This window comes from Piliocolobus tephrosceles, chromosome 13 (genome assembly GCF_002776525.5).
Source record: "Piliocolobus tephrosceles isolate RC106 chromosome 13, ASM277652v3, whole genome shotgun sequence".
Classification (NCBI taxonomy): domain Eukaryota; kingdom Metazoa; phylum Chordata; class Mammalia; order Primates; family Cercopithecidae; genus Piliocolobus; species Piliocolobus tephrosceles.
Window position 1 is genome coordinate 112,654,505 of NC_045446.1, and position 11,453 is coordinate 112,665,957.

Below are 11,453 nucleotides of genomic sequence, written 5' to 3' on the forward strand. Positions count from 1 at the left end.
GAATGGCGTAAACCCGGGAGGAGGAGCTTGCAGTGAGCGGAGATCCGGACACTGCACTCCAGCCTGGGCGACAGAGCGAGACTCCGTTTCAAAAAAAAAAAAAAAATTGTAGTAATATTGTTGGAGAATTTTATTGCTATGGCTTTAGACAATTATTCCCTTAGAAGTCTATTAAGGGCTGGGCGTGGTGGCTTATGCTTATAATCCCAGCACTTTGGGAGGTGGGCAGATTGCCTGAACTCAGGATACTGAGCCTGGGTACACGGTGAAACCCCATCTCTACTAAAATACAAAACATCAGCTGGGAGCAGCAGCGTGCGCCTGTAGTCCCAGCTACTTGGGAGACTGAGGCAGAATTGCTTGAGCCCGGGAGGTGGAGGCTGCAGCAAGCTGAGATCACACCACTGCACTTCAGCATGGGCGTTAGAGCGGGACTCCATCTCCAAAAAAAAAAAAAGAAAAGAAAAACATCTAATAAGGTCAAGTAGAAACTTGAAAAGCTACAGTAATAAAAACACATTTTAAAATATAATCATATTGCCAAGTTCAGCAGAAACTCCTAAACTGGACCTGGAGATTAAATTTTTTGGCCTGTCTTCCCAATCCAGTAGCGCCCCGTGCAGCAGGGACGGAACCGACCATCTAGGTCATGGAGTTTCCTCCTATCAACTAAAACCTCTTTACAGTAACTTGCAAAAGCAATTTTTGCCACCGTGTAGATTTGTGCATGCACAGTCAGAGCATCCAACCATCCCTCCATTGTAAGGTTATTTGGAGAATCAAGTAAGGGGAAAAGCAAATGCCATTAACTCGAAATTGAATGGGAAGTGGTAGACATTGCTGTCCCTATGGTTACCTTCTCTTCCTCTAAAGCTTACCTAATACACAGCTAATTAGACATTTATACGGTTTAAACATCTTTACTGGCTTTTTAAACTACTAGCCCACAGCAGAACCCTAATTACAAACAATAGGCCGGGCACAGTGGCTCACACTTGTAATCCCAGCAGTTTGGGAGGTCAAGGCGGTAAGATCATTTGAGGTCAAAAATTCAAGACCAGCCTGGACCACATGACAAAACCCCCGCTCTACAGAAAATACAAAAATTAGCTGGGCATAGTGTCCCAGCTACTCAGAAGGTGGGAGAATGCAAAGGTGGGAAGCAAAGATTACAGTGAGATCGCACTATTGCACTCCAGCCTGGGTAAGGGAGGCTATCTCAAAAAAAAAAAAAAAAAAAAAAAATCCAATTCCCCAGATTAGACTACGTGATGACATTAAGGGTACTCTACCTGTGCCTCAGTGTCATCTATAAACACATTGGGGTTCATAAACACATGAAAATATAATACAAATAACTGAGAAAACCTAGCAAATATTCCCACCTTCCCAAGCCCCAATTTCTTTCTATACATTATACATATCCAACAAGGTGTTATCTGTAAAGGGGAAACATTGCCGTATTTACTCCTCTAATTTCATGGTTCACTAATGAAACATTAAGCTAACATTAACCTGAAGTTCAAAAATGTGCAGTAACAGCTACCACTGAACACCTCCCACATTAAGATTCCATGCCAAAAGAGATAAAAGTATATTTACCCTTTAGTCTCATTTTGAGCCAAGGCATCAAAAAATTTGTAACCATCTCAAATACATGGTATGGCCACGTGCAATAACATATGCCTGCAGAACCAGCCACTTGGAACTAAGGCCGGGTGACCACTTGGGCCCAGGAGTTCCAGTCCAGCCTGTACAAGTGAGAACACACCCCTAACAAAAACTAAAGCCCAGGTAAAATTCTCACCCAAAGAAGAAACATGCATAAAATGTGTACTACTGCCAGGTGCGGTGACCCATGCCTGTAATCCCAGCATTTTGGAAGGCTGAGGCAGGCAGATCACCTGAGGTAGGTTAAGATCAGCCTGAACAACATGGAGAAAGCCCATCTCTACTAAAAAATTCAAATTAGCCAGCTGTGGTGGGACATGGGTATAAGCCTGGCTACTGAGCCTGGAGACTGAGGTAGGGAGAATCCCTTGAACCGGGAGACAGGGGTTGCACCATTACACTCTAACAAGACACAGTGAGATCATGCCATTTGCACTCCAGCCTGTGCGACAAGAGTAAAAACCCTTCAACAAAAAGTAAAAAAAAAGTGTGCTACTTGTCATTTTTTCTAACGGAGAAAACTTGCAATGACAAGTGTATGAAATAGTGCTATAAATTCCCATTGAAATACCCGGACATTAGTAGACCTTCAGTACCAAAGGGAAAAACTGCAGCTCCTTCATGAATTAGATTTTTGGCAAAGATTAGCTAGACCACTGAAATCTGTCACCTACATGAGTTAACAGCCTGCTCCCCTAGGTTATCACAATTCACCGTTGGGACCCAAATGAACCAGGTGGCAGATTAGCTCCATCCCCCTGGCCTTGTCAATCATCTTAGAAAGAGGAAACAGAAACCTACACGGCAGTGGCTTATACAAGAGATCGAGTTTCCAAGTTATCTCTGCCATGTAGCTTAACATTCACTGCCCAGTATTTGGTTCTGATCTCTTAAATTCTTACTCATCATCTAGCACAAAGCTGCAGGCAAGTGAGCCTCTGCTCCTATGCAGGATTACATAGGTTTAGAAAACACCATTAAGTCAGCTTTCTGCCTCTCCATGTAAGGAGTAAGATTAGTTTGATCTAGATCAGATTTCTCATGCTTCCCCTTCTCAAAGCTCTGAATTCTAAAACGTACCATCCAGTGCTCTGAAGGGCAACTTGCCACCCGGCCCTTGTAACTCAAGCTTAGTTTAAGAGGAAGGGGAGTAGTTAGTTAAGATTCACATCATCACCTAGGCCTACTTCTCCCAACAACTGACCTGGGGAACTAAAGACTCAAAACAGTTTTATGGTGCCAATTTTAAATAGTTTTATTTAAGACATTGCATTTTCCACTTACAATACAGTGTTTATAAAGTGCAATGTTATTTCCTTCCCCTGTGCATGTTCCATATTCAAGTATTGAGAATGCCCAGTAACTTACTATAGCAGCTTAACTTTTTGAAACTGCCACAGAATTTGCTACAAATTTAGGTCCTTCAAATGTTTTAAATGTGTGGAACAATGCTACACCTATACTTGGGTTGGCTTAATCAACCTCTTCAATAGTGGGTCCTGAGGAAGCACCACCAGAGGGAGGAGCTCCACCACCAGGGAATCCCCCAGGCATTCCTCCTGGCATGCCTCCTGCACTCTGGTACAGCTTGGTGATGATGGGGTTGCAAACTTTCTCCAGCTCTTTCTGCTGATGTTCAAACTCTTCCTTCTCGGCAGTCTGAGAAAGAGAAAAAAGGAATTACAACAAGTTCTTGTAACGTTAATAACCTTTCTTTAACCCTGATGCAACCTGATAATGAGTCTTTGACACAAACTCCTACAAGAGGGCTGTCAACATTAAAATAGGGCCTGATTCTTAGCATCTTGGGGTCACTCAGACATCCAAGGAAGGTAGTTGCCAACACCTTGAATTCTGGTGGAAACCGCGAATGTTTTGGACCATTCATCATTGTGACCCTATACTGAAATCCAGCTCAAGCTTGGTTTACCATCCCCTTCCCCTCCCCCTCCATTGGGGGGGGGGGGAAATCACAAACCTGATTCTTATCAAGCCAGTTGATAATTTCATTACACTTGTCCAGAATCTTCTGTTTGTCCTCATCGTTAATCTTGCCTTGAAGTTTCTCGTCTTCAACAGTTGCTTTCATGTTGAATGCATAGGACTCCAGTGAATTCTTGGATGATACCTTGTCCCTCTGCTTCTCATCTTCAGCTTTGTACTTCTCAGCTTCCTGGACCATACGTTCAATGTCTTCCTTGCTCAAACGGCCTAGGAAAAAAATTAAGTCTTTTTAAGTAAAAAAGCCTTACATTTCCTGTGTAACTCTAGTTTCTCTTAGCTAGATGCCCTTGAGGCACCAGAAACTCAACTGAAATACCACTATGATCCCTGTCAAGATGAGATGACAGTGGCATGTGTGCTTACTTACCCTTGTCATTAGTGATAGTAATCTTATTCTCTTTTCCTGTACTCTTGTCCACAGCAGAGACATTGAGGATACCATTGGCATCAATGTCAAAAGTGACTTCAATCTGAGGAACACCTCGGGGTGCAGGAGGTATGCCCGTGAGTTCAAACTTGCCAAGCAGGTTGTTATCCTTTGTCATGGCACGCTCACCTTCATAAACCTTGGTAGGGAACAAAACAAATTACTACAATGGACTTCACATCTCTTTGCTAGTGCTAGAGTCCTGTTAAGGGAGAATGGTCGCTCAGACATCCAAGGAAGGAACTGGCCAACATAAGACTTTCTGGTGGAAACTACGAATGGTTTTGGAATCCATCATCATAGCGAGTCAGTCCAGACTTCTCTTTATCTGGTATCGTAAGCCAAGCAAGAAAAGTACAGAAAACATACCTGAATAAGCACACCAGGCTGGTTGTCAGAATAGGTAGTGAAGGTCTGTGTCTGCTTGGTAGGAATGGTGGTATTACGCTTAATAAGGACGGTCATTACTCCACCAGCAGTTTCAATACCAAGGGAAAGAGGAGTGACATCCAAGAGCAACAGATCTTGAACATTTTCAGACTTGTCTCCAGACAGGATGGCTGCCTGGACAGCTAGCAAAGAAAAAAAGTTAACGTTAAAAAGTTAAAGAAAAAAACCCAGCGCATCACTCCTGTTTAAACTATCACTCGCTCAGACATCCAAGGAAGGTGTTGCCATCATTAGCTAAGCTTTTGGTGGAAACTACGAATGTTTAACAATCACTCATCACAGCGAGCCACCTCATCTCCTGCCTGCCTGCCTTTAGGGTTGAGATACTTTTGTTACCTGCACCATAAGCAACAGCTTCATCAGGGTTGATGCTCTTATTCAGTTCTTTTCCGTTGAAGAAATCTTGGAGAAGCTTCTGAATCTTGGGGATACGAGTAGAACCACCAACCAGGACAATATCATGAATCTGTGACTTGTCTAGTTTGGCATCTCGAAGGGCTTTCTCTACTGGGTCCAGGGTGCCACGGAACAGGTCAGCATTCAATTCTTCAAATCGGGCACGGGTAATGGAGGTATAGAAGTCGATTCCTTCATAGAGAGAATCGATCTCAATACTGGCCTGGGTGCTGGAAGAGAGCGTACGCTTAGCACGTTCACAAGCAGTACGGAGGCGTCTTACAGCTCTCTTGTTCTCGCTGATGTCCTTCTTATGCTTGCGCTTGAACTCTGCAATAAAATGGTTGACCATTCGGTTGTCAAAATCTTCTCCACCCAAGTGGGTGTCTCCAGCTGTAGACTTGACCTCAAAGATTCCATCCTCAATAGTGAGGATTGACACATCGAAAGTGCCACCTCCCAGGTCAAAGATAAGCACATTTCTTTCTGCTCCAACCTGCCATTGAAAACAATCTCATTTAAATTTCTGAGAATCAAATTAATCTTAAAATAATCCGGACTTGCATCACAAATGGTACATACCTTTTTGTCTAAGCCGTAAGCAATAGCAGCAGCAGTTGGCTCGTTAATAATTCTAAGTACATTGAGACCAGCAATAGTTCCAGCATCTTTGGTAGCCTGACGCTGAGAGTCATTAAAATAAGCTGGCACTGTGACCACAGCATTGGTAACAGTCTACAAATAAGGAAAAGACCACAGATCAAACTATTGAACTCCAACAAATAGATTAATGCTGGTGAAACAAAAACTGCTGGAGCACCCCCCAAAAATGTAAATTACAAATTGTCAAGATTCACTGATTTCTAGTGTTGACCCAGCTTCCCCAAGAGCCTGGGGCAGTGCACGTGGTCTTAACCTGGAGCTGCACCCCATCTGTTCCCCTCCCTCACCAGGCGCCAGTGACCCACTGGAGTCAACGGGCTTTTAACTACCCCAGAACGCACCCCCATACTGAAAAACAAACCTCACCTTCCCAAGATAGGCTTCTGCAATTTCCTTCATCTTTGTCAGAACCATAGAGGATACCTCCTCTGGATAGAAGCTTTTGGTCTCTCCCTTATATTCTACTTGGACCTTGGGCCTGCCAGCATCATTCACCACCATGAAGGGCCAATGCTTCATATCAGACTGGACAACAGCATCATCAAATCTGCGTCCAATCAGACGTTTGGCATCTGTAAAAGGTATCAAATGAAAACACTTTCAATTTCATACCTCTTCTGATAAAACCCAAGTCCATGATTACTCAAATGCCAAAGTTCATAGGTGAATTCAACTACCATATAGGTAGCAAAGGTTCACATTTTGACATCCTACATTATCCAGATTTTCAGCCTGAAAGGTTTCTATAACCTGTTTTGTAAGACTTGAGAACAAGTCTCAGCTCATTTTTCGAAAAACAAAAAGCTCCCCCCTCACATTTCATAAACTCTCTGCTTCCTAGCCCTGTTAAATTTGTACTGTCATTTAAAATTAGCTCACCGAAAACTGTGTTGGTGGGGTTCATTGCAACTTGATTCTTTGCAGCGTCACCGATCAACCGTTCAGTGTCCGTAAAGGCAACATAGCTTGGAGTGGTTCGGTTTCCCTGATCATTGGCAATTATCTCTACTTTTCCGTGCTGGAAAACACCCACACAAGAGTAGGTGGTGCCAAGATCAATACCAACTGCAGGTCCCTTGGACATGGTTGCTGAAAAAATGAAAAATCCGGTTTAAAAATCCAGTTAAAGTATTTCCCTCATCCCTTAAAAGAACGCATAATCAGGAAAAAGATATGGCCACTACCAAGAGGTAACTAGTGACCATCACCTCTTGTTTAAGCACGCCCAAGGCTCAGAACTAGTGCTGCAGTCCGGGTTGCCGTGCCAACCGCTGCCAAGCACACCCTGAATGAACCACCCACCAGAGGGCCTGGGGCGTTGTTGAGCACGTGGTCTTAACCTGGAGCTGAGCCCTATCTATCCCATCTCCCCCGCCAGGTGCCAGTGTCCCCGGGAGTCAACTGGGGTTTTGACTGATCCGGAATGCACCCCCATATTAGAAGCACGCCAGGAAAGGCTTTTAAGAACATGGTGGGACTAGACTATACAAGCAAGCCAGATAAAGAAAACCCTCGCTCCACTTCCCTGCGCGCCAGGCTAGGCGATGCGGCAACCCTCCCTCGCCACGCGGTCGCCGGGCGTCTCCCAGGCTCCCCTGGGGCTGCGGCCCAACCCCTATATTTCTCTCCTGCCGACTGCAACCAAGCGCCGCTGCCACCCCACCGAAAACTGAGGCCCCTTAAGCCGGTGGAAGCGGCCGCACACTCGCCTGGACGAGATTCTCAGAACTCTCCAAGCCGCAACAAGCTCAACCGGTCCGTGTGGAAAGTGCACGCTCCCAGACCCATAACCCAACTCTTGAGCAGAGACTTTACCTGGCGTGTAGGCCTGGCTCCGAAAAAAGCAAAAGTCACAGCAACCCCCGGAGCTGCAGGCGAGTTCAATGAGACCGATTTCCGCCCGCCACCCTGCCTCTTATACCCTATCTCAGAACCTTCCAGAAGGGGCCCGCCCCTGCTGCCTGCCATTACAGCTTCCCCGGCCAATAGACGCCAGGCTGCCCTTACAAGACCCAATCACAAGCCCGGCTCCACTTCTCGGGCCTCGCCCCCCTTCCGCACCCACCACACCGCGCTCCGCCTCGCGATAACGCACTCACCGCAGCGTTCTGGAACTTTCAAGCTCGCCCCCGCTCTCCGGACGGCTCCGGGGAAAGGGAGGGTGGGGCGCAGACAGCCCGCGCGCGGGAGTCCTCAGTTACCCCGGGCGGGGGAAGGGAGCGTCCGCCTCTACGCATGCGCCCCCAGCTTGCGCGGGCAGGAGGGGGCGGAAAAAGGTGGAAGAAGAGGGGCGGGCAAAACTTGGAACCAACCAATGATAGCGGCGCTAGCCGCGATCTTGGCTCGCGCAGAACTGGGGGAGGACTCGCGCGGGGCCAGAAGGGAGGGGTTCGGACCCGGGAGCCGGGGAGGAGAAGACGGAAGTGGAGCGAGGACAAAATGGCTGCGAAGGTTGTTGCTCCCTTCCCCCACACACGTCCTCATTCCTCTTTTCCCATCCCCCATCTCTATGTTCCAGACGATCCTCTGAGTGCCCCAGGTTTCGCGAACCTATATTTCCATGCGTGGCTTTGGGGAAGGGCTGACCCCGAGGGGCTTGGGCGAAGGTTCCGGCTTCAGGGTGCTACTAGGGCTGCTCGCTCAGGGGCACCCAGGGTTGGGATTGGAGGGAGCCGCCAGGCCCCCGCGGGGTGGGGCGGGTTAGCTGGGCAGGCCCCCCAGCACCCGCATTTCCCTACGGGAACTGTTGGGAGGCAGCCCCCGACGCAGAAGTGTAGGGGCCCGGCTTCTCAGAACCGCTTCAGGAGGCGGTCGTGTCTGGACCCCTCCGGGGAAGAAAAGGCGAACCCGCTTCTCTGAACCCCTGACCCCTAGGCCTCTTCCCACCCTCGTCTAGAACAGATTCGGCTTCTTGGCTCAGTTCTTCCCCTACTAGCCCAAGCCCCACATTTCCCCGTTGTTTATAAAATAAACATTTAAAAGGTGGCGAGTGTGTCCTCCGTTAGGTGAACCAGGCATTAGGAATCATAGGTTCCAGTCCGTGCGTCCTTGATTTAGAGTTTCTGAACGTTTGTATTTTCAGTAACATGAGGTAGTATCTTTCCTGGTTTGACTTTCATCAGAAATTAAACGACAGACCATGCAGACGCTTTGAAAACGTGACTAAGCTGGTGCGCAAAACAGTGGTGTCTGGAATTTTACATTGTGCAGTGTTGTGCATGGCCGCGGACATGTGGGGCCTTGTTCCAAGAGCCTGTCTCAGGTACCTTGAACACTCCCTGTGTCCTTTCAGGCAGGCAGGGTAGCTATTATTCCTGTTTAGTTGATAAGTAGGAACCGATAGGGGAAAAGATTTTTTTAAGGCTACACCAAAAGTACTTATAGTAGCAGGGCTGGAATTAGAAGGTCTGTAGACTGCGAAAAAGGCTTCAGAAGAGCGAGGACATCTTGTCCTTGTCAAAGCCAGTAAAGGGTAGAGACAGACTCAAAACATATGAAGAGTTTCCTTTTCATATTTTCCTTTTGGGGAGGAATGTTGGCTTAGAGTTCATGGAGATATATTCTTAGCCTCTCCCCACGTCCCAAGAATTTAATTTTATACAGTGCTTTCACTACATACAAAATGCTTTCATTTGTCATCTAATCATTAACACAGTTCTCTAAGGTGTGTATTATTCATCCCTATATCAGGAGAAAAATGCGGTTCAAAGATATCATTTGTGGGAAGGTAAGCAGCTGGGTTATCTAGAATCAAATCTAGCTTTTTTTTGGTTCAAGATTTATTTTATATCTTTTGTTAGTTACGCTACAGTGTAATTTCCTTCCTGGAAATATATTCAACTCAATTCCAGAAAGGTAGGATGTGTACTGTGAGCCACTGCTTTCAGTTTCCTTTGGTATTTGGAACCTCCCGTCCCCCACGCTAACTGCTAGTAATGTTATCTGGAATTTTTCTTTTCACACCCCAGAGCCTAAAGTTTAACAAGCACACATTTCAAACTACACCCTGTGCTGTATTTTGCATTTTTGTAATCATTTTAATCATTGACCCAGTGGAAAACAGAATTGGGGCACACATCCACTTGTTTGAGATATCCCATCCAATAGCAGTGATTAAAGAAAGCAGAACAAATAACCTCTGTTTCTGGTTACTCTCAAACGTGTTCTGGGACTTGGGCTGTGTCTTATTAAATGGAATGATTTAGCGTTCATATATTTAAAGCTCAGAATATGATGAAGGTCCTGTCTCCACCACTTTAAACGCACAGGGTTTCAAATGACACAGTTAAGAACTAAAATTAAAGTTTGGTTGCATGGGACTGCAGTGGAGTCTTGAGCCTAGGACTTCTAACTGGATAAAAGGATAATGATTTAACATTTTTGTGTGCCTACTGCATGCCAACTTTACCTCCTGTAATTCTCACCGTAAATCTAAGCGGTAGCAACTATTATGATCGTCATTTTGTAGACGGAGTCTAAGGCACGACTCCGTCTCCCAAAAAAGATGGAGTCTCCCAGAAAAGACGGAGTCTCGCCCTGTCCCCCAGGCTGGAGTGCAGTGACAGAACTTGGCTCACTGCAACCTCCGCTTCCCGGGTTCAAGGGATTCTCCTGCCTCAGCCTCGTGAGTAGCTGAGACTACATGTGCACGCCACCAAACCTGGCTAGTTTTTGTATTTTAGTAGAGACAGGGTTTCACCATATTGGCCAGGTTGGTCTCAAACTCCTGACCTCAGGTAATCCGCCTGCCTTGGCCTCCCAAAGTGCTGGAATTACAAGCGTGAGCTACCGCACCTGGCCTGTTTTTGTTTGTTTGTTTGTTTTATGTGAAGTCTAACTCTATCCAGGCTGGAGTGCAGTGGTGTGATCTCTGCTCACTGCAACCTCCACCTCCTGGATTCAAGCAATTCTCCTGTCTCAGCCTCCCAAGTAGCTGGGATTAGAAGCCCGTACCACCACGCCCCGCTAATTTTTGTGTTTTTAGTAGGGATGGGGTTTCACCATATTGGTCAGGCTGGTCTCAGGCCTCAAGTGATCTGCCCGCCTTGGCCTCCCAAAGTGCTGGGATTAAGGAGTGAGCCACTGTGCCGTCCTCAGTTTATGAATAAATGATTTAATAGTTATCTGGTTTCGGTTGCTTCTGTTGAAAAGTCTCAACCAACCTAGGCAACATAGTGAGACCCCCATCCCAAAAAAAATGAGATGGTAGGATCACTTGAGCTCAGGAGGTAGACGCTGCAGTGAGCCATGATTGTGCCCCTGCACTCCAGCCTGAGTGACAGAGCAAAACCCTGTCTCAAAAAACAAAAAAATGGAAAATTAAGGTTTAGAATTTCATTGGATAATTTGTATTAGGATTATGTGGTGTACTGTTACTAAATATGCATTTTTTAAAAATTAGTGTTAAAGAATAGTAAACTTACAGTCCCTTGCTTCAAAAACTCAGATATTGAAAACAACCCTTCCGTGACCCAGTGACATGACTAAAAGATGCAATATATGTATGCCCTGATTGCCCAAATACTTGAGTGTGTGTACTGCATTGCATCAGGGAAATTTGAAACCAGAATGATGCAAGCTGTTATTAATATTTTGATTTCTAACTGCAGCCATGTATAAATTATTGCAACTGGAGAACAGCATACATAAAAATAGCCCCAATATCTTTTCCCTGCATTATGCTTTGCCTTCCTAAACCAGATTATATGCTTTAGAACATTCTCATGCCTATTGTAATGTATTTCTGGTAGTAGAGCCCTTGCCATTGATGTTTTATTCAATGCTTTACGAAGGGCACCATGCTAAGCATTTGACATATATTCTCTTACATGACCCTCACAAC

At 45.9% G+C, this 11,453-nt stretch overlaps 1 protein-coding gene and 2 non-coding genes across 3 annotated transcripts; all 3 read right to left on the reverse strand.

The window, feature by feature from the left end:
* Positions 1–2,900: 2,900 nt before the first annotated feature.
* HSPA8 (heat shock protein family A (Hsp70) member 8) lies at positions 2,901–7,694 on the reverse strand. The gene is made up of 9 exons (XM_023208503.2): positions 7,427–7,694; positions 6,491–6,700; positions 5,978–6,183; positions 5,531–5,683; positions 4,889–5,444; positions 4,472–4,674; positions 4,043–4,241; positions 3,650–3,882; positions 2,901–3,330 (listed from the first exon to the last, which is right to left on the reverse strand). The coding sequence occupies exons 2-9, from the start codon at positions 6,693–6,695 to the stop codon at positions 3,145–3,147; spliced, it is 1,941 nt and encodes a 646-aa protein (XP_023064271.1). The 5' UTR covers positions 6,696–6,700; positions 7,427–7,694; the 3' UTR covers positions 2,901–3,144.
* LOC111540364 lies at positions 4,322–4,408 on the reverse strand. The gene has a single exon (XR_002730952.1). It is a non-coding gene; the product is annotated as a small nucleolar RNA SNORD14 (small nucleolar RNA).
* LOC111540363 lies at positions 4,750–4,837 on the reverse strand. The gene has a single exon (XR_002730951.1). It is a non-coding gene; the product is annotated as a small nucleolar RNA SNORD14 (small nucleolar RNA).
* Positions 7,695–11,453: the final 3,759 nt, after the last annotated feature.